General features: G+C 37.0%; 2 protein-coding genes across 7 annotated transcripts in view; one reads left to right on the plus strand and one right to left on the minus strand.

Moving 5' to 3' along the window:
- The window catches only part of rgs14b (regulator of G protein signaling 14b), a 29,710-nt gene extending 15,088 nt beyond the window's left edge, over positions 1–14,622 (minus strand). The window contains exons 1-5 of one of the 4 annotated variants that reach the window (XM_046867808.1): positions 14,467–14,621; positions 9,384–9,541; positions 8,498–8,620; positions 5,399–5,420; positions 1,711–1,880 (exon numbers count right to left, since the gene is read on the minus strand). In XM_046867808.1, coding sequence (XP_046723764.1) covers positions 1,711–1,880; positions 5,399–5,420; positions 8,498–8,620; positions 9,384–9,443 — 375 coding nt within the window. In that variant the 5' untranslated portion in view covers positions 9,444–9,541; positions 14,467–14,621. Of the gene's footprint in view, positions 1–1,710; positions 1,881–5,398; positions 5,421–7,962; positions 8,095–8,497; positions 8,621–9,383; positions 9,542–14,466 lie in introns of those variants that run through there. The other 3 variants (XM_046867809.1, XM_046867811.1, XM_046867810.1) reach the window with 3 other exon arrangements.
- Positions 14,623–14,652: 30 nt separating this feature from the next.
- arl3l1 (ADP ribosylation factor like GTPase 3, like 1) lies at positions 14,653–21,352 on the plus strand. Of its 3 annotated transcripts, XM_046867814.1 has the most exons (7): positions 14,653–14,933; positions 15,347–15,382; positions 15,456–15,599; positions 18,074–18,190; positions 19,002–19,052; positions 19,919–20,104; positions 20,367–21,352. In XM_046867814.1, the coding sequence occupies exons 4-7, from the start codon at positions 18,107–18,109 to the stop codon at positions 20,412–20,414; spliced, it is 369 nt and encodes a 122-aa protein (XP_046723770.1). In that variant the 5' UTR covers positions 14,653–14,933; positions 15,347–15,382; positions 15,456–15,599; positions 18,074–18,106; the 3' UTR covers positions 20,415–21,352. The 3 variants fall into 3 exon arrangements, with proteins under 3 accessions (XP_046723770.1, XP_046723769.1, XP_046723768.1); XM_046867812.1 differs by lacking the exon at positions 15,347–15,382 and having other exon boundaries at positions 14,654–14,933; XM_046867813.1 differs by lacking the exons at positions 15,347–15,382; positions 18,074–18,190.
- Positions 21,353–21,483: the final 131 nt, after the last annotated feature.

A 21,483-nucleotide genomic window follows, 5' to 3' on the forward strand; every position in this document is an offset into this window, starting at 1 on the left:
TCTCAGCACACTGATCTATTAATAGTTGGATGTTAATCAATCCAAAATTTATTAATATCTAATAAAATGATCATGAAACCATGTGGCGAGTTCGAGTCAGGATTTTTTCCATCATTTATTCCTCTCAAAATGTTCTGCTTACTGTTGAGCTGATGCTAAGAGCTGATGCTAAGTAGATACACCAAGCGGCAATCAAAACAAATACAAAATAGAGCGTGCGCTCGACCCTGATTGGTGGATTGCCGTGTGTTTGACCAGTTAAGTTTTTATCCGTTTTTATGTTTAATTGTTCTTCAAGGTCTTTAAGGGAGGAAACCTGAGAACCTTGAGGAAGCATATGCAAAACCAGGAGAACAGGCAGCACCCTGGATTCTGGAGCTGTGAGGTAGAAAAGGTATGTATTCGTACTGTAATTCCCAGCCGACTAACACAAACTTTGTATGACGCTCGATACAACATTGTCTGAAGTGATTCCATCAATTTTGATGGCAAGTGGAGATAAGGCAGAGTGACACAGTCAAGTGACATATTTTCTTTTTGCGAACGTAAGGTTATGTTACGACAGGTTCCGGCCTGATTCTCGCACGAGGAGCTGTGAAAAATAACTGTAGTGAATGATACTGCCAAAACTAGGCAACCATTGAAAACAATTGTGAGCATATAAAAGGGTGTTATGTTCTGTAGAGTCTGTTGAACGCTGAACTCAGTGGTGATATTACAAAGAAATTGCTCTCTAAAACACTGTAAAGAGGGTTTTAATAATGACAACTCATGTAACCATGGCAACAATATTTCTTTGTGTGCATCACCTAATTCCTGCTTAGAAGAGTTTCTTTTTTATATGAATCAAAACTTAAGTGACAAACTATAAAAAAGGACATCATTTAGAAAGTCACGTATTGACTCACGTTGAAGAAGAAACTTGGCAAGTGCTCAGTAAAAAGTTAAAGCACAGTTCCTATTCCTTGTGATAAGATTTAAATAAACGGGAAATGTTTTGACACAGTACTTGTCTCGTATGTCTATTTTCTTGAGCCCTAATTAAAATTGTACTCATTTTTTTGCGCATAGCTCTAATATATTATGAATATTTATGGCACGGAACTGTCATAACATCTTGATTACTTTCTGTATTGCTAATTTAGAGTGCATAAATGTCATTTTTTCAGCATATAATATTTTCCTCTGAATTCCTACGGCAGTGTTATGACACAGTAATGACAGAATTATGGCTCTAAACAAAACCACTTTCCATTTTTTTCTTGCCATGTAAAACCCCCTAGCAACGGCTTGACACGCTAATGACAGAGTTGTTTATATTTCCTTTGGCCCCTTAAGACTTTCTCAATAATGTTGTTTAGAATTCATTCAACAATCATCGTCACATCAGACATGGAAAACGTCCTAATGTGACCTTACCATGAGCAGCGTGATGAAGCAGGGAGCAATTTGTGTAGTTAATTCGTTTCGTTAACAACATAGCGGGAAAATTGCTTATGGAGGTGTTAGGTAGCAATATAAACAATATTATGGCATCCATTGTTGAGAGAATGAGCTCATGTTAGGACAACTGTATTACAGGAAATTAATTTAAAGTTGCAGCAGTAAAAAACAATAATTGGATAATAATAATAATAATAATAATAATAATAATAATAATAATAATAATAATAATATTGATAATATTTTGGTCAATGTTCATGGACTCACAGTGAAGTAGTACACTCCCAATGGATCTTCTAGCAGCCTCTCAAAACTGACAGCCCAGCTGGCCACCCGGCCCACCCCACTGGCCCCACCGCTTGGCACACTGGGAAGACTGGAGTTACTGTTGGAGCATTGATTGTCTGTGCGCTTTAACGGCTCCAACGCATTCAGCTCTGGTGAGAAAGCAAGACATGTCAAAGTTTCATGTTTGGTTGCAAAATTACCATTTTAAAATGGCTCTTATTTAACCCTTTACAACAGTGATAATGAATTTTATGACAGTGGCAAGGAATCTTAACATGTAGTAGTTACAAGTAGGAGAAATGTAAACCTAGACTTGCTGACCTAGACAGATTTTATTGGGTTTAAGGCTCTAAATCTTAAAGTAAGATCTGTCATGTATCGCTAAAAAGATGAAATATATAAATAATTTCCCAGTGATTGATTTTTCTTAATAAAAAAACCCTGAAATATCAGATTGTCTGCCAGTCGCACGGAAAATTCCGGGGTCGCTCCATCTGCTTCCGGATCTGCGCCATGTTAGGGGAAGGCGGGCTTGTCGTTGAGGTAGGTGGCCTTATTCAAGATCTCAATCCGTTACGGCGGTTAGTGGACTCTGCCCGCCAGCTAAGGCTGAAGACCAAACCATAACCTGAAATCCTCCAGGTCCGTGCTCTGGATGGACACCCCCTAGACAGGGCCACTCGCCGGACCAACACCAGGAGTGGCTCACTTTCTTGGTGATCTCTCTAGGTGATTGCGCTATCGATCTTCTGCCTGGAACTACACCTCCCTGGCTCTATCATCTCTCGGCACCTGAGCAGGCAGCCATGACTCAATACATTTAGAACTCCCTTGCTGCTGGAATCATCTGCCCATTCTTCACTCTGGTGGTAGCTGGGTTATTTTTTGTGGAGAAAAAAGGACAAGAGCCTCCGTCACTGCATGCACTTTTGGGGGTTAAATGCCATAACAGTCAAGAACCGTTACCCATTGCCCCTGATGTTCTCCGCATTTGATTCTCTCCAATGCTCCACAATCTTTTACAAACTGGACCTCAGAATCGCCTACCACCTTCTCCATATATGGGAGGGGGATGAGTGGAAAACAGTGTTGTTGATGTGCTTCGGGACATGCTGAATCATTATGTGTTTGTCTACCTGGATGACATCCTTGTGTTCTCGCACTCCATCAAAGAACACATCCAGCAAATGTGTTCAGTACTCAGGCAGCTCCTCCAGAATGGATTGTACGGCAAGGTGGAAAAATTTCTTTGGTTTGTCCTTTCGGCCGGTAACATCCAGATGGACCCAGCCAGGATTCAGTCGGTAAAAGACTGGCCCCAACCCGCCACCTAGAAGCAATTGCAGAGGTTCTTCGGACTTGCCAATTTCTATCAATGGTTTATCAGGGGCTATAGCTTTGTCACTGTCCTCCTTCACCAACTTACCTCCATGCACCAGGCCTTCAACTGGAACCCAGAGGCTGAGCGGGCCTTTACCAAGCTTGAGAGTTTCTTCACTTCAGCTTCAATTCGTGGTAGAGATGGACGCTTTTGATCTGGGAATTAGTGCCGTTCTGTCCAAGAGAGATGCCCAGGAGCCGCTTGCATCTCTTGCACCTTCTTTTCCCGCCATCACAGCCCGGCCGAACAGAATGTGTCCAATCGAGGACCCCAATTTTCTGCCCATTTTACGAAAGAGTTCTGCTGTCTGCTGGGTATTTCTGCCAGCCTCTCATCAGGTTTCCATCCTCAGTCCAGTGGCCAGACAGAAAAGTTCAATCAGGAACTTGAGACAAGCCTCTGTATCTTCTGTGCCCACGACTCCTCCACCCGGTCTGAAAAAATTATCTGGGCTGAATACGCTCATAATACTCTTCCCACCGCTGCCACAGGCCTCTCGCCCTTTCAGGTTGTGTTCGGCTACCAACTCCAGCTGTTTACCACCCAGGAGCCCGAGCGACCATTCCATCCGCCTTGGCCCAGTTCAGGCGCTGTCAGCAAAGATGGAAGATAGCCCATGCAGTCCTCCACAAGTCCACCCGGAGTTACAGATGGTCGCATTTACCCTATGAGTGCCACAACCAAGTGTTCATAAGTATTCAGACTATTTTCTTTGCCTGTGCATTCCTTCTGGACTAGTGTTGTTTTTCCCGGTGCCATTCTGCTTTTGGGTCCTTTCTGCCAGCCAGTCCTGGCACACATGTAAATAAGTATTTGCAACAACACTTGAAAATTTGCTTAAGAGGCTCCCAATTCTCTTCATCATTGCTGAGATTTTTCTACAACTTTGGAAAAGGCCATGAAATCAAAGAAACAGCCTGCAAAGCTCTGAGACGGAATTGTTGCAAGGCACAGATCTGGGGAAGGCTAAAAAATGTTTCTGATGCATTCGGGGAGAAAGACCATAGTTTAAAATCAGAAAGTCCAATTGGAGTTTGCCAACAGGCATCTGAAGGACTCTCAGACTGTGTGGAACAAGATCCTTTGGTCTGATGAAACCACAATTGAACTGTTTAAATCGATTGAAAATTATGTCTGGAGGAAATCAGGCATCACTTATCACCTGCCCAAAATTAGCCAGAAACCTGACTTGAATCGAGTTGAATATCTATGGTGGGAACTGAAAATGGATGTCCACAGACAGCTGTAATTATTGCTGAAGGTGCCACAAGTAAATACTGAGTAAAGGGTCTGAATACTTATGTGCATCACATTACATCATTTTTTTATTTTAAAAAAATGACAGACATATCTTGGTTTTCACTTTGTCATTATGGGGGAGTGAGTGCAGATGAATGAGAAAAAATATATATATTTTTTATGATTGTAGTATCAGACTACATTATGTGGTACACAAAACTCATGACTGTGAAAATAGCATGACCCACTTACAGAGGTTTTGTTCATGATTTCATTTAAGAAAGTAATTATTAATGCTGACAGTGAAGCTTTAACCCCATCCTGCTTTGGTAACCCTATTAAGCAAAGGTTGGTATGTCAGCACCAATCACAATGGCATAACCCTTTCCACATCCAGAAACAAGATCATGGTTTGTGTGATAACCTCATAAATGAATTGTGAAAGTGCTTCAGTCTTGTACAGCAAGTCAAATGAATCATATTAAGCGAATCCATTTCTGTCACATGGTTTCTTTTAGCTTTATCAGACTTCAAGTTTTTCTGCCATGATCTTCCCCACATTCATAATGAACTAGCGGAGGAAGTCTTTGTGGTAACATCTGCACCCCAAACAGGATGTAAACAGGTCAATGACAGACTCAAAGGCGCATGCTGCGACTTTCAGCGTGCGGTGCGGATGTCACATGTAAAAAAAACACACACATGCGCACACACACACACACACACACACACACACACACACACACACACACACACACACACACACACACACACAGTGCAGGCTTTCTATGCAGTAACAAACCCCCACATGTATTTATGTAGTAGTCTCAGTGAATGAATAAGTGTATATATATATATATATATACATACATACACACTTTTTACTTAAACTCAGTTCATGCCAGCGGAACATATGCCACATTCTCTTTTGAACAGTATAAGGGTAAATGATTTGCTGATGATTATAATAATAATGTTGAAGTACAATACAGATTTATTCATGCTGTTTGTTCTCATTGGCAAATGCATTATTAATTCATAACTCACCTCCATCGGAGACAGCCAGTGTCTGTAGGTGGAGAAAATTACAGTGGATAAAATGAGACAAAATTAGATGAGTCATGGCTTTATGTCAGTGTACAAATTGTAGACATCTATCTCATATGAGCATCACACACTGCTGTCTCGGAAACAAGTATAGATGTTTTACTAAAACACTACATTTTGTTAAAAAATTTTAAGACAATAAAAAAACAGAAAGTGAGCATAAGAAGCAAGAAATGGGGACTAGATAGAGATTTGAATAGAACCAGGATTTGAAAAGGTTTTATACCAGAAGCAATGTCTGATTTAGAAAAAAACTGGATTAATGAAGCCTGAATGTAGGGTTTATATACAGTATATATATATATAAATATATATATATATATATATATATATATATATATATATATATATATATATATATATATATATATATATATACTGTATATAAACCCTACATATATATATATATATATATATATATATATATATATATATATATATATATATATATATATATATATATATATATATGCGTGTGTGTGTGTGTGTGTGTGTGTGTGTGTGTGTGTGTGTGTGTAAAATTTGTTATACATATGAAATTCATAATAAAGATTTTCTCATTGTGTTCTTAGTTGTCTTAGTCTTGGCTTTTAGATACACAATGAGAAAATCTTTTGTTATGTATTTTATATGTATAGCATATTTTATATGTGTATATATATATATATATATATATATATATATATATATATATATATATATATATATATATATATATATATATATATATATATATAAATTATGCTATACATATGAAATACATAACAAAAGATTTTCTCATTTTGTCTTGGTCTTAGCTTTAAGATATTATGGATTACATATTTATAAATTTAAATCTCCAAAAACTTTATGGAAATTAATCTAAAGATGAAGCATTGTGGATTTTAATAGAGAAAATATAAACACAAAAACTCATCAAGCATTCAGCAAATCATAGTTCACTCGGACCACACTCACGTCTCATTACATGGTTTAGAGTTAATGGATTTAAAAAAAATAAATATGAATCATGAGGTAAGTGTTTCAAAATCGATTCCAATGTAACAAGAAACTTCAGCTCCTAATTATATGTCCAGCAGACTTACTTCACTGTCACTTAAAGCTTAATTTTAAAAGAAGTTGGAACTTGTAATTCCAGGCTACAAACAATAAGTCTTTAAATTCCAACTCGTCAGCTTAAAATCGTCTCAACTACTTCTTTCCTCCCTGTTCATGAATTTGAACCAAATTGCCATGGCTTTTTTTATGTTATAGCAGTATTGGCTCTAGATCTGTGAATTTATATACCTAGTGTTTAGCTGAATATATAACGTTGAAAAACTTGTAACTGTTTCGAAAAGGTTATCATTAACATTAGCTAGCTAGCGTGTTGCTAACATGACTCACTCTAGTCTTATTGCTGTTGTACTGCAATTTTAAATAAAAATTTTTACAACCCAAGTTGTTGTATAAATGTCGTTTGGATGCTCCTTGCTCACACAACAAACACTTCAATTTCCACTTTGCACGTCGATCCTGTAAATGTGGGAAATTACATAATTTTACATCATTACCACACTTTACTAGTTATGGATGCGGCATGGTTAGCTAGAATGGACCTGAAATTGTTTTCCTGGGTATCAATTGTTGAAAATTGTTATAGAAAACTTGCAGTTTAGAGTAGAACATCAAATTATTTTGTTCGAATTCTGAAAGCATAAACATTTCCCTGGGAATCCCAAATTCTCCACCTTTGGCCTGATTTACTTAAAATATGTGTTTCCTAAATTAAGATGTTTGAGTTTTGTATCTCAGGTTCTGGTTATTTTTTTGTTTTTGTTTTTTGTATCATAACTGTAACCTGCAGTTTTGAAATATAGGCTTTATTTTTTTAAAGCAAAGTGAAAAGTGTCCATTGTTTCAAAATGCAACAAAAAAAATAAAATAAGTATAGGGGTAGCTATAAGCGGTAGCTCAGTGGATAAGATGTAGAGCTTCTGATCAGAAGGTCATGGGTTCAACCCCCTGCCCCACCAAGCTGCCATTGCTGGGCCCTGAAGGCAAGGCCCTAAACTCTTATTTGCTTAGCTGTATAACTGAGAGAACTGTAAGTTGCTCTGGATGAGGGTTTCTGCCAAATTCCATAAATGTAAAAATAACTTTCATGTGACCTGTATATAATTTGAAATAAACGTTTATCAGCTTTCAATATCCCTATAGTTGCACATTGATGTTCCAGACAAAAGGTAAAAAGCTGAGGGAAGAAAAAGTCAGCCAAATTGTTGAAAATTCCATCCCGGTAAAGCTACTTCTTCTTGGAAAATATGTAAAATATATGGAAATATATTATCCAGTGATTAAACTGCGCTCCCGATCAGTACCGTTCCTCATTTCTAACTAATCTAGTTCCTTTCATGCAAATAATTGTTCTTCTGGGCTGATTTTCGCACTGACTGGTTACAATAATATTCTCCGATCTGAAAGCGATGAACACGCAGAAACAAATGAGACCTCTAAAATCCTACCTGAAGTCCATCAGCTGTGCCGGAATCACCTAGTTTTAGAGACATAGTCTTTGTACGAGAAGAGCTTTAGGTACTTTACAAAAACATGAGCTGTCTCTGATATATGTCTGCTGCCTATGACAAATGAAAAGTTGAAAATGAAACTTCCTAGTAGACCAGGAAGTCTTGCTATAGCAACATGCCACAGGAGGAAGTGTGTGTACTTCAGAGACAAAAAAAAACGCTGTGAAAAAACGAGCGCTAATCATTGTTATAAAGAAAACGTGAAGAAAAAGTGTCTTACATTAAACATAGTAAGCACTTAACTATTACAAAGCATCAAACGATTTCCAGATTCTGGTGTAATTTTTTCAAGACATACGAACAGCACTAATAAAAAAAGGCTGCATTGCAGTACAATATGGTCAAAAAAAGGCATTGTGATTTCATCCTAATGTTACGATGTTTTGGAATGTTATGAGAATTACTACAACATGCTTATCAAGCTGAAAACAACCAACAGAAGAGATGAAGGTTTACATGACGGCTTTTTTACCTTAGTCAGGATGAGAGGCCTGCTCGGGGTCAGCGTGTTGTGTCTCCCCAGACGTCTGCGTAGAGAAGCTCGCAGGCCAAAATGAGACAACCCTCTGGTAAATTCTTGGAAAGGCATGGCTTTCTGTGGGGAGGAATTCTCAGAAATAAATATCATGAATTTATTAAGAAATCATGCACTGAAATTTTGCTCAATGCGAAAAACAACCTCTTTTTAACCCTAAAGGAACATCAGTGACTTGTTAATGAGCTTCATTAAACAAGAAGGTTGAATATCTAAGATTTGTAGGCAAATGTATGTGCATTGGCATGAAACACATTTACCAGCCACTTTAACAGGAACACCCCTGTTCATTCATACAATTATTCAAGAGTTTCAGTTATGGTTTAGTCATTATATTGAGGGGAAATCATGTGATCTCAGTTACATGGCATCGATCAGGGCATGGTGTGGGATGGTTTGAGTATGTTTAGAAACTCCTGGATCTTCTTGGATATTCACTAGTAGGGTGCTTACATGCAATCGGAGGTAACACCAGAGACTCCTTCCATTATTACAGAAAGCTGGACCATACCAAATCCATTTATTATCAGCCTCAGATTAGGGTATGTAGAGCATTTGCCATACAAGTCAAGATGTTTAAGCTGTAACTATAGAAACTTTAATCAGAACTACAACAAACACATTTGAGAATTCAACAGTGCTGTGATAAGATCTAACAGGAACATCAATGTTACTGTTTCAAAATGATTATGAGATGCAGAGACCCAGCTCAAATCGATTAACCCCTTATCCTTCAGTGTCATGCCAGCATGGAACAATCTCAGTCATATCAACCCTCAGAATATCAATAAATATGTAGTTATAGCAATAAGAAAACGCATACCTTATCTTTGGAAAATGGAGCAAAGTTTTGTCTGTGGTAGAAGGAGACAGATGCGTCCATGCTGGCGGAGTAGGCTGGTGTTCTGCTGAAGCCCAAGAGAGAGGTATGGCAAGTTCCTGAGCTCACATGAGCTGCATATCACTGTGTAAACACCAGACCTGTTGTAAAACACAGCTTGGCTGGGTATAAAAGTCACTCAGTGGGAAAACATACTGATCATGCAACTGGTGACCTGAGAAACCTTGCAGACATTGCAAGCAAGTGATTCTGTCAACGCCAGTCATGGACATGTTATTAAGCACACGCGATTCTCTCTGTCAGACATTGTGGCTTTCACTTCACATACTTCTGAAAACCATAGCTGAGAATTCAGATTATTGCATTCATCATATAGAAACCTTGAACACTGTTATAGGTGTCATGTAAAAAGCTTCAAATATCTCTGAAGAGGTCAAACTATGAGATAGATAAGCCCTGAGCATAGAAAGTAGAGTGTAATACCTTTACAACACATGAATGCATTTCTATTTATGCACCATGGAGCTGAACCAGCCTCCGCAAGTTAGGACCGGCCAACCAACCAGAGGCAGCCGGATTCTTCTCACCTCAGTTTCTGTGTCCTGAGCCTAACACCTGTTTCCTGATGATCATGTGCATTGGGCCATGTGTGAAGCATTAAACCAGTTTGCCATGCCATTTTGTGTTTTAGTTAGTACACCGAGGTTGGATGGTAACGCAAGCATTTGCTTTACTGTGCATTTTTTTTTGAGAGCAAATATGGTAATCAATGATGCTGGCGCCATGGCCGTGGCTGTGGCTGTGGCACAAAGGCTCCTGATGCAGTTGTTTGGAAAAGATCTCTTCAGATTGAACAACAATATGTAATATTACATAATAATTACACTTTAAACACCTTTTTATTTAATAGTACTAGGACTATTTTTTTCCTGCATGCGATTTACAAAATTCAAACATTTGATTTACAAAAGTATTGGGACCTTTCCAGCAATATATGGTTCTTCAACAAAGTTACAAAGGAGGCACACAATTGTATATAATGACTTTGGATGACTTGAACTGGTAGACTAACACCTGTTCCAGCATGACAATGCCCCTGCGCACAAAGCCAGCTTTATGAAGATATGCTTTACATGGGTTTGAGAGGAAGATCCTGAGTGGCCTGCTATTGAGCTCTAACCTCAACCCTATTGAACACCTTCGGGATGAAGGCTCAGAACTCTTTGAAATGTGCTGATTTACTGAATGCAATATAGTAGAAGTTTTCTTCTTCTCATCCATGTCTAAAAAGCTTCTTTATTTAGTAGTTATAATTTATGTATTTGTGGAAATAGTTAATAGTTTATCATATAGTCATGTAAATAGCACTTTGAGCTACAAAAGAACAGAATCCAAAACCACCTGGTGAATGTGTCCACTCAGAGATGGGCTCTGAGTTCCCACATCCTGTGCACCAAGCCAGCTCCATGAAGATATGCTTTTCTTAAATGGCCTGCTATAAAGCTCTGACCTCAGCAATATTGAACACTATCCCTCTATTCGGGATGAACTTTTCATGCTGACTGCACCCCAGGCCTTCTCACATCACCTACATTGGTACATAATTTTACTAACATCTTTGTGGGAATATCTTCCCAGAAGAGTGGAGGTTATTATAACAGCATTCCAATCTTATTGTCAGGTGTCCACAAACTTTTACCATATAGTATGCTTTAGCAACAGGCATAAAACTACAGAATAATGAGCATTTTCACCATTTCAGATTTGAGGAGAGTTCTTAAGGAAGGAATTAAATCAGTTGGGAACTGCTTGCTGGCAGTGACATTTGTAAAACTGAGCTGAATTGTGTGTTTTTGTTGATTCTACATTATTGAGCCCCACAAAAAAAAAAAAAAAAAAACACATTGTATTATTTCTGTCATGTTTGCTTTCATTTTGCCTGTTAGATTGTGTGAACGTGTCTGAATGCTGCCTTGTGCAGAAGGAAAAAACATGCATATTTAAGCACTTTCAAATTATGACCACCTTTATGACACAAACTATTCTTCATTTTTTTTAGAGAATAATGCAGAAAATATACAGTTGGGGTTAGAATTAAGGTAAGGGTTGGGGTTATACTGTAATTAATGTGTCTCAAATTAATTTCCTTAATTAACAGGGACAATATATTTACTGTACTTTGACTGGACGGAACTACTGAGGGCCTTTGGGTCTGTGCAAGTAAAGTCATTTTAGATTATCTGGATTTTATTTTCATTTAGTCTCCTTGCATAGTTTTTTACATTATATTTTAAGGAGAAGAGAATTTCAAAATTCAGAATTTGATTTGGAAGCACAGCATCCACAGCATTTTTATATTATTATATATTTATATATTACATTTATATATATATATATATATATATATATATATATATATATATATATATATATATATATATATTCATATCTCTGAAGGCGAACACTATAAAGATCTAGCTTGTTCAAAAACAACCTTTAGGCGTGGTTGTATTTCTGTGATCGGATATGATGATAAGGGTTATATAAACTAGTGCCTGCCAATTTGAACACAACATTTCTGACTGAATTTGTGTGGTATGTTTTTTTTTTTTACAAAAAAAAATCAGAGTGATGATATGAGTAACAACAGAGTGTTAAAGATTTTTTCAGGTCAAAATCCTTGTCGGATTTTCTCTTCAGACTGAGAAATATACCCTGAATGTGGTGTTTTTGACCATTTTTGGTTGTTTTTTGTTGTTGCATTTCATATATGTATGTTGCCTGGTTGTAATTAAATATACATATATGGCAGAAAGCACACATCCAGCTGCCTTCTGTAGTTAACTTTAATCTGTCTTGTTTTTGTGTGTCTGTCAGTGTGTGTGTGTGTGTGTGTGTGTGTGTGTGTGTGTGTGTGTGTGTGTGATAGCAATAGCATCACATTATACTGCCTATTAAATTATTCCATCTAATATCGCAACCGGCTCTCATGAATGCTTTCCAGAGCCACGAGATGAATTTAAGGAAATCAGTAATATAGCTTAATCAGTGACCTTGGTGGAGATTTTTCCAGCCTTGGTATTTGGAAGATTTGTCAATTTTACATCTTTTTGTAAGGTTTAATTAAATTCTGAAGCTCCACAGCACAACCCTGTTACACAATGACATGGCAGGCTAGAGAACTAATGGGGTACTCCTAAAAGGGCTTCCCCAAGGATTTCTTACTTTTTAAAATGGTTAAACTCTGTGTTGTTCGGTTTTACAAACAGGATCTTTACAGGTTTCTAATAGAGCACAGTTCCCACACAGGTATAGTTTCATATCCTTGCACCTGTGTGAAAAAATACGAATATTGAAACAGATAATAGTATCTACCACTCAAAACTCACACCAGACCAGCAACAGATTTCACACCAGATATTCAGACATATTCAGGAATATGTGTGATTCTTTAATTAACTTCAAATCCTAAAATGTATTAGTCAGTGCCAGAGACTAGGAAAAAAAATGTATGAAGCATGAAGACAAGAGAGTGGCGTGACTACAAAAAGGAAGGAAGGATGTTATTTAATGAGTTTTTGTGAGTTTTTCATAAATCTTTCTTTCTCCATATTTATATAATGAAGTACATTCAGAAAGTATTCAGACCCCATTTCACTTTATTGTTGATACTATAATCGTTTCATTTCATTTTTTTTTTCATTAATTTACACTCAGTATGCCATAATGTTAAAGTGAGAACAGAATTCTTGAATGTTTGTTAATTTTTTTAATTAAAAGAGTTGAAATATCACTGACTCTTTGCAGAAACACTTGGAATTTATCTCACATGTCTCCCATTTCTCATGATCGTTGTTAAGATGTTTCTACACCTTGATTGGAGCCTACCTGTGGAAAGGTTTATTGAATGGACATAATTTGGAAAGGCACACACCTCTCTATAGAAGGCCTCATAACTAAAAGCTTTAGAGAAACCTGAAAATGGCTTTTCACCAACAATCCTCATCCAAACCTGACCCAGCTTGAGAGGATTTGCAAAGAATAATAACAGAAAATTGACCAATCTAAGGATGCAAAGATTAGCTTTTTTTATGGGTCTTAAAAATGGCCCAGGCAGGGTTTGATTTTTATAACCTTGCCCTAGAGCGCCACACAAAAGAACAAGACTCTAGATTTAAAGGCACAGCAAAAGTATTTTTATTTTTAATTAAAAAGACCTTTTTCTAGCTTTTGATTCTTTTAGTAAAATGCGATACCTCATATACCTAGAGTGTGAAAATGGCAAAGTTTAAACAAATATTTTCGTACTTTCCTTCCACGTTGTCGACCAAAAAATTCCAGGTACTTCTTTCTGTTTCACAGTATAGTACTTTACACAGATTTCAACAGATTTCTCAACAGCAATCATTAGTAAGGTGTGCTACTGTGAAGATCTGCAGCTATGTGTAACCCTCAAGGCAACAGTCCAGCAGCTAAACACCAATAGATGCCCAAGTTCTTAAGTTCAGCTAGTTATGTACTTAGCTATTTTTTTTTGGTTATGGTTATGATACAATTAAAAGTACACATGGCTGCCATGTAACAAAGATGATTCTAGTAGCTAATTTGGTTAGAAATCTATATATTGTACACCATAATGCATCAGATAATCAATCAATCAGTCATTGAGATTTGATATTTGGTATTCAATTTCTCACATACTGTATATTAAACAGTGCAAAGCTGCTTGTGAATCATTTTCTCATATTTTATATATAGTGAATTATCATTCTACCCAACAGTATTAGCCCAATCTGTTGGCATTTTGATGTAAGGGCTAATCAGGCGACTTTGCTATGAACTTGTTGAACATATAATAAATACAATTGCAGGAATAAACATAAAAAAGGACATATTTGTGACTTCTCTTAAACAAAAGCCTCTCTTTTCTAAGACAGGAAATTCCTTGATTTTCAAATCGGACACTATTGCCCTCTGCTGAACAGGAGCAGTACTACCACAAAGACAAATTGTTTATCTAATAAGTCAAAAAGCATGACATGACAAACAACTGATGTCAACCCACCGAGCCAGGAGATGAAGAAACAAGAGAGGGCGTCAGAAAGATGGATTTGTGAAAAGGATGAATGGTTTTGTTGAAGTTGAGAGCCAGACGTAGAAACATAAAGCAAGACTGAGAGAGTAGAGTCTCAAGGCTGTTATGAGGCAGGTGGTTGAGAGGGGATAATCCAGGTAAGTCTTTAAAGCAGCAGAATAGCCTGGGGGAGGTGAAAGGAACAGAAGAAGGTGTAGAGGTTGCTGCTAACCGTAGACTACTAATCCAGTCCATGTCCCTTTTCTCTCCTAGTCGTTCTTTTGTGAAATAAAGTTTCTAGAGAACTAATATCTTGTGAGGAGAACTTGATAACGGAGAAGAGCCACACCTGAACACAGTGGATTTGTACTCACCTTGTTACATAGCATGTAGGTTATTTGCCCTCCTTCTGTCTTTCCTGCCAGCGTAGTTACATCAAAATGGGTGAAATCCAAAAGGTATGTATGCTTAAATCTGAGGGTCTGCTCTTAACAAGGAGCACATGGTTCAGTAAGTGATAATCCTCTGGGACTCAAGATTGTGATAGGAAGTCCATAATTATTTTCACAGATGGGTAGATATAAGGAATTTAATTATTTCCGCACTGTATCCTAACTGGTATCAACATTAAGTTATTGAGCGCCAATTGGTTCGAAGAATGACTTCTGAGGTCAGCATTTTTGCATTATGTAATCTAGGTTTGTTTTATGTTTCATCTAAAGCTAAATGTAGAACTTTTATGGGTTTAGTTGCATTTGTAACAACAATCATTGAATGTTGATTTCATAGTCAATTGCATTCAAGGTTAGAAAAATTCCAGAGACAGGGTAATTGTTTTGTGCCAAAATCTAATTTAAATTCTGATTCACAGTTTCAAACATTTCATCCATAGACATCTGAAGCAGAGGTGAGCAGATTTACTCAGCAGCTCAATTTTCTACTGCATTTGTTAAACCCCTTAACTGCATTGTCTGTCCCAGGGTTTGTTTTCCGTCATTGAGAAACTAAAGGGAACGACAGAAAAGGAGCTTCGGATCGTCCTTCTCGGTCTGGATAACGCTGGGAAAACCACGCTACTGAAACAGCTCGCATCTGAAGATGTAAATACAGTTACACCAACTCAGGTATACTGTGGTTGCACTCACAAACCGTGAAAAATAAACATTTTTTAGAGCATTGATTTAAAATACATAGTGCTCAAAATCCTAGTACACTTTATTTAATTGAGAGACATTATGAAAGAGGTGAAACTTCAGCCTAATCAAATTAAGAGATACAGCACAAGTGAAACCCAAATGTTTTTAAACTCATGTTTTATAATTTACTGTACTGGCAGAAAAGTATGGGGTATAATGTACAGTACAGACCAAAAGTTTGGACACACCTTCTCATTCAAAGAGTTTTCTTTATTTTCATGACTATGAAAATTGTAGATTCACACTGAAGGCATCAAAACTATGAATTAACACATGTGGAATTATATATGGAATTATATACATAACAAAAAAGTGTGAAACAACTGAAAAATGTCATATTCTAGGTTCTTCAAAGTAGCCACCTTTTGCTTTGATTACTGCTTTGCACACTCTTGGCATTCTCTTGATGAGCTTCAAGAGGTAGTCACCTGAAATGGTCTTCCAACAGTCTTGAAGGAGTTCCCCGAGAGATGCTTGGCACTTGTTGGCCCTTTTGCCTTCACTCTGCGGTCCAGCTCACCCCTAAACCATCTCGATTGGGTTCAGGTCCGGTGACTGTGGAGGCCAGGTCATCTGGCGCAGCACCCCATCACTCTCCTTCTTGGTCAAATAGCCCTTGATGCCTTCAGTGTGACTCTACAATTTTCATAGTCATGAAAATAAAGAAAACTCTTTGAATGAGAAGGTGTGTCCAAACTTTTTGTCTGTACTGTATATGAAAAAATATATATTTATGTGTATCTAAATGAGAGAAAACAATGAGATACCAATGTTAGTGAGGAATTTTTATACTATATGGACAAATGTTCATGGACACCTGGCTGTAAGATTGTGCTCTTCGAACATCCAATTTTTCATTTAGTCCCAAATTGTTGTTATAATAACTTCCACTCTTTTGAAAAGATGTTCCACTAGGAATTATTTTGGAGTGTTTGTCTCAACTATAGAGTCCATTCAGCAAATTCACAAAAGTCAGGTACTGGTGTAGGTGAGGAGGTCTGGGTTGCAGACAGTGTTTCAATTCATCCCAAAGGTCTTCATTAGAGTTGAGGTAAGAGCTCTATAGCAGGACATCTTCCCCTCCAACCAATGTAAAGCATATCGTCATGGAGCTGGTTTTTGTGAACTGGGGCATTGTCATTCTGGAACAGGTTTGGTTTGTTCAAATGAAGGGAAAAGTTCATGCTTCCACATCCAAAGACATCCTATGCAGTCGTGTTGCTCCAACTTTGCTGTAAAAGTTTGGGGAAGAACCACAAATGGTTGGAAAAGTCAGGTGTCTCTGTATTTTTGTCCATATGGAGTATCTAATTATAAAACACCAATATTATAAGATATTTTTTATTAGAATAGAGTAAATTAGATGAATAAAAATGATTTTCTACTACCCAAAAGTAGTCTTGTTCTTTTGGCAGATCTTTTTTAAGGTTTTATTGATTTGTTAGCAAACTTAATAATTGATCTGTTTTATATCTCATGTAGGAGAAATATTTCAAATATTCGAAGCATTTCCCTTGCAAATGTATTTATTTCTCAAATAAAGCATCCTTGTGCATAATACATGTTGGTTTATGTCTTTATAAAAAAACAACTTGTTCATATTACAGCCTGTTAGAGTGATATTCAGTTTGCCTACAGTTTTAGCTTAAATTCAGTTTACTGGAATGACAGTCAGGGGTAAAATGAGTCAAGCTCTTAAAAAAGAATACACAAGTTACCCTGACTTGAGAGACTTTATTCACATGACAGGAATTACATTCGTAATCGAATTATACACAGAGCAGAACAGGCAAGACTTCAAAACACTCATATTCGGCATCCTGATGGGCAGCCAACTGCTACCTATAGAGAACATGAAGGCAGCATATTGCCCTTGCAGCACAAATTTCTTTAACAACGATGGCGAGACTGGCACTGAAAGAAAGGCTTTTGTTCTACCAGATTGGATAAAATGTCCAAGAAATTAAAGTAAAGGCACTGAATATCTTCTGATCCCATCTTGAAGCTCTATGTATCCGCTGTAGCGAAGTCATGCTGATGACAGGCCATGAGGTCTATTTTGGTCATGTTCTGGACCAAAGTAGAGTCAGCAAAGCCATATTTAGCTGACCTTCTTAATAACTTCCTTAAGGCTTGTAATATTAATGGGCTAGCCATGCTAAATGGAACTTTATTACTTAAACAGTTTGTACATTTAAATGCCATGGAGTCCAGCTGTATATTTATGGCTTTTGTTACCACACACGAGACCTGATTTTAAGGACAGTGGATCGAGCAGTGACTTTAATCCTCTATTTGAAGATTACTTCACCATAAACTGATGCTCGTCTGGCTAGCAGGGTCAGCTAATTATAGGTAGCGCTACATGTGACTGTCTATTGTTCTGTTGTATAACACTCTAGGGCTTCAACATTAAGAGTGTAACCTGTCATGGAATGAAACTGAACGTCTGGGACATTGGGGGGCAGAGGAAGATCCGTTCATTCTGGAAAAAGTATCTGGAGAACACAGATTTGTTGGTATGTTGAAAGTTTATGAAAGCATGTATCTCAGAGGATGATCATGAATATTCAAAACTTCACAAAAGATCTCATCTAAGATATTAGATCTCACAAAAATATTTCAGACCCAGTGGCACTACACCAAGTTGTAATGAAGTTGATGAAACGAACAAGTTCACACCCACTAGATCAACTTTTTTGCACACTGGACCAAGTTTTGAGATTGCTTTGTATCCTACAACCCCAATTCAAAAAAGTTGGGACATAGTGTAAAATGTAAATAAAAACAGAATGCAATGATTTACAAATCTCATAATTCCATATTTTATTCACAATGAAACAAAAAAAATTTAATGTTTAAACTAAGAATATATATAATTTTAAGGAAAATGAATTTTAGTGGCTGCAGCAGGTCTCCAAAACACTGTGTAACACTGTGTAGTATCACGTCTTCCATCTGTAAGTTTTGTGGAATGTTGTGCAATAGGTGTCTTTTTTATTTACATTTATTTCATTTTACATTACACACAGTGTGCCAATGTTTTAGGAATTGGAGTTGTAGAATCCTTCCCACAAACCTGAGCGCATTCTCAGTGCCTGCTGAAGAAAATCATGATGCTACAACTAAATGGGGACTAAATGTGGAATGAAATGTTCAAAAAGCACATACCATTCTGATGCTCAGCATCAACCTTTGCCCATATTGTGTACACTTTATAAACCCTGATGGCAGAAATCACAGTGATGTAGAACATCACACAATGTTGGTCTAAAGAACATATAAAACTCAGAATGAATTAATATAACTTGATTTTTTTTCCCCCAACAGATCTATGTCATCGACAGCGCAGACAAGAAGAGGTTTGAAGAAACGGGCCTGGTGAGAACAACCAGTGGATATACATTATATATGAAACGGATTTTGTAAAAATGAAGCACAGTACGAAATGTTCCCAGGAGAGTTTGGACAAAATTCCTTATCAGCTGTCCAAGTAAACAAGCTTCAGATGCTATAGGAGATGAAACCAGGAGATATTTCATATGGTGCCTAATAAATTTTGCATGGACAGCTGTCTATGGTTTTAACAACAAAGTGCAGCCATTTATTAGTTACTCATCCAACAGATGGTTTTATCGAAGGTTTTACTTTGTCTTGATATCACTTACAGTAAAAGAATAAATGGATTATTCATGTGTTGGAATACATGAAAAAAAGTATAAAAAAAAAAGTAAAAACCTTCTAACGGAAAAACCCAAATACTTGAAAATTTTTTACCAAAATGTAAAGAAAATCAAAAAATATTCACTGAAAATCTTTTCTAAAATATAATATTTAAAACACTTTATAATGGTTGCATGACGTAAGGAATTTAAAACAATTTCAAAACAGATGCTTGAATTAAGTTTTTACAAGCTTTAATAAGTTATTTTTAGTTTACTATGTAAAACATTAGTAAACGTTGACTACAACCAGTCTGGACTTGTTGCCTGTCAAAATTTTGAAACACCAGGTGAGTGCAATTATCATTTTACATTTTTGTAACTTTGAAATACTTCCAGAATTGACCGTTTGGTTCTGGTGTGTCCATACCTGATTGTTAATGAGCGAATTTAACTCTGTTTAACTCTATATGACACCTATTCAACTGAAGCAGGGCACCATTCCATCTAAAGATGTTCATTGGTCTTCCTCATGATTCACAATTCACCAGCAATTTTTTTTTTTTATACTTCCTGTTCATGTAGGAGCTCTCAGAACTGATCGATGAGGAGAATCTTAAGGGAGTGCCTGTTCTCATTTTTGCCAACAAGCAGGATCTGACCACAGCTTCTCCAACCAGCGAGATTGCAGAGGGCCTCAACCTGCACACATACCGGGATCGAGAGTGGCAGATCCAGGCCTGTTCAGCTATTTCAGGTGAAGGAGTTCAGGTGAGTCTATACGGATTAACAAAAGACTAGAGCAAAACAAAAGAAGAGGTGTCAGAACAGTGCAGAACAACTGACATTTACCATTATAGTATAATATAACATTGTCCAGGCTATATATATATAACTTTAATATCTAAGCTTTGTTTTTTATATGCTCCAAAACAGCATTCATTCGTGTGTGTGTGTGTGTGTGTGTGTGTGTGTGTGTGTGTGTGTGTGTGTGTGTGTGTGTGTGTGTTCTTTCAATTCTACTCCCTCTCAGGATGGAATGAACTGGATCAGCAACAATATTGTAAATAAGAAGAAGTAAATACTTCAATACTAGTATTTTGAATATATTTTATAAGTTATATAAATTAAATGTATAATCACTGATATCAGGAAGACTTCTGCTGTTTGATATACAGGATCTGACCAGTGGCTCTATATACAGTGGACAAGCTAAAGACAAGCAAAATGTGGAAAAAGGCTGCGATAGTTAAAATGGTATTCTTCTTCTATTATGGATACTGTTTTTGCATTCTAGCTGCATATAATGATACAAACAGAGTTGCATCCTAGAAACGGATGAGTCATGCGTCCATATGAGGCATTCACTGGTGAAAACAATTTATAGATTTGTAGATAGTTGGTTGTGGAGCGGCGTGTTGGAGGAACAATCTCAAACAGAGAAGCTTCTTTCCTGACCTGAACTCTTGTTCGCTCAGTTATATTTATATATTGTGTGTTCTTGGTCTTCTGTACCTTTTCCAGTAACCTGTGAGCCTCAATTATGTCATTAAAGCATTTTCTGTCAGTTAACTCTCTGTATATCTATACAATCAACCAATAATGTAGCAAAAAAGATCATTTCATTTAGAGCAATGTTACAAGAAATATCATAATAGGGAAAATATTATTGGAAAAACAAGAATGATAATGGATGATGTGGATGATAAGAGTGGAACCTGTGTGGGTTTTTTTGCTGCTGTATCAAATCCACCTTAAAGTTAGAATTTTGTGCATTTTTTGATGCTTTTTTCTCATCCTGGTTGAACCAATCTGGCCATTCCTCCCCTGACCTCTCTGTTCCACCTGCTGATTGGATATTTGTGCTAGTCAGTACATATACTATACTGACAAAGGTATTGGGACACCTGACTTTTCCAGCCATATGTGGTTCTTCCTCAAACTGTTACCACAAAGTTGGAGGCTCAAATTTGTATAGTGTGTTTTGGTTTGACATTAAATTCCCCCCTGCATGACAAAGCCCCTGTGCACAAATCCAGCTTCATGAACAAACTGTACATTTTACATGGATTGGAGTGGAAGACCCTGAGTAGCAAGCAAAAGAGCTTTGATCGAAACACTTTTGAACATCTTTGCGATGAATTGAACAT

The sequence above is a fragment of the Silurus meridionalis genome, chromosome 15 (genome assembly GCF_014805685.1).
Source record: "Silurus meridionalis isolate SWU-2019-XX chromosome 15, ASM1480568v1, whole genome shotgun sequence".
Classification (NCBI taxonomy): Eukaryota; Metazoa; Chordata; class Actinopteri; order Siluriformes; family Siluridae; genus Silurus; species Silurus meridionalis.

What these genes read in the sequence shown, in the direction of transcription:
- arl3l1 (XM_046867812.1), top strand. An exon ending in ATACAGTTACACCAACTCAG is followed by an intron (nt 15,600 to 18,073) that starts GTATACTGTGGT and finishes ATAACACTCTAG; the next exon opens with GGCTTCAACATTAAGAGTGT. An exon ending in TTTCAGGTGAAGGAGTTCAG is followed by an intron (nt 20,105 to 20,366) that starts GTGAGTCTATAC and finishes ACTCCCTCTCAG; the next exon opens with GATGGAATGAACTGGATCAG.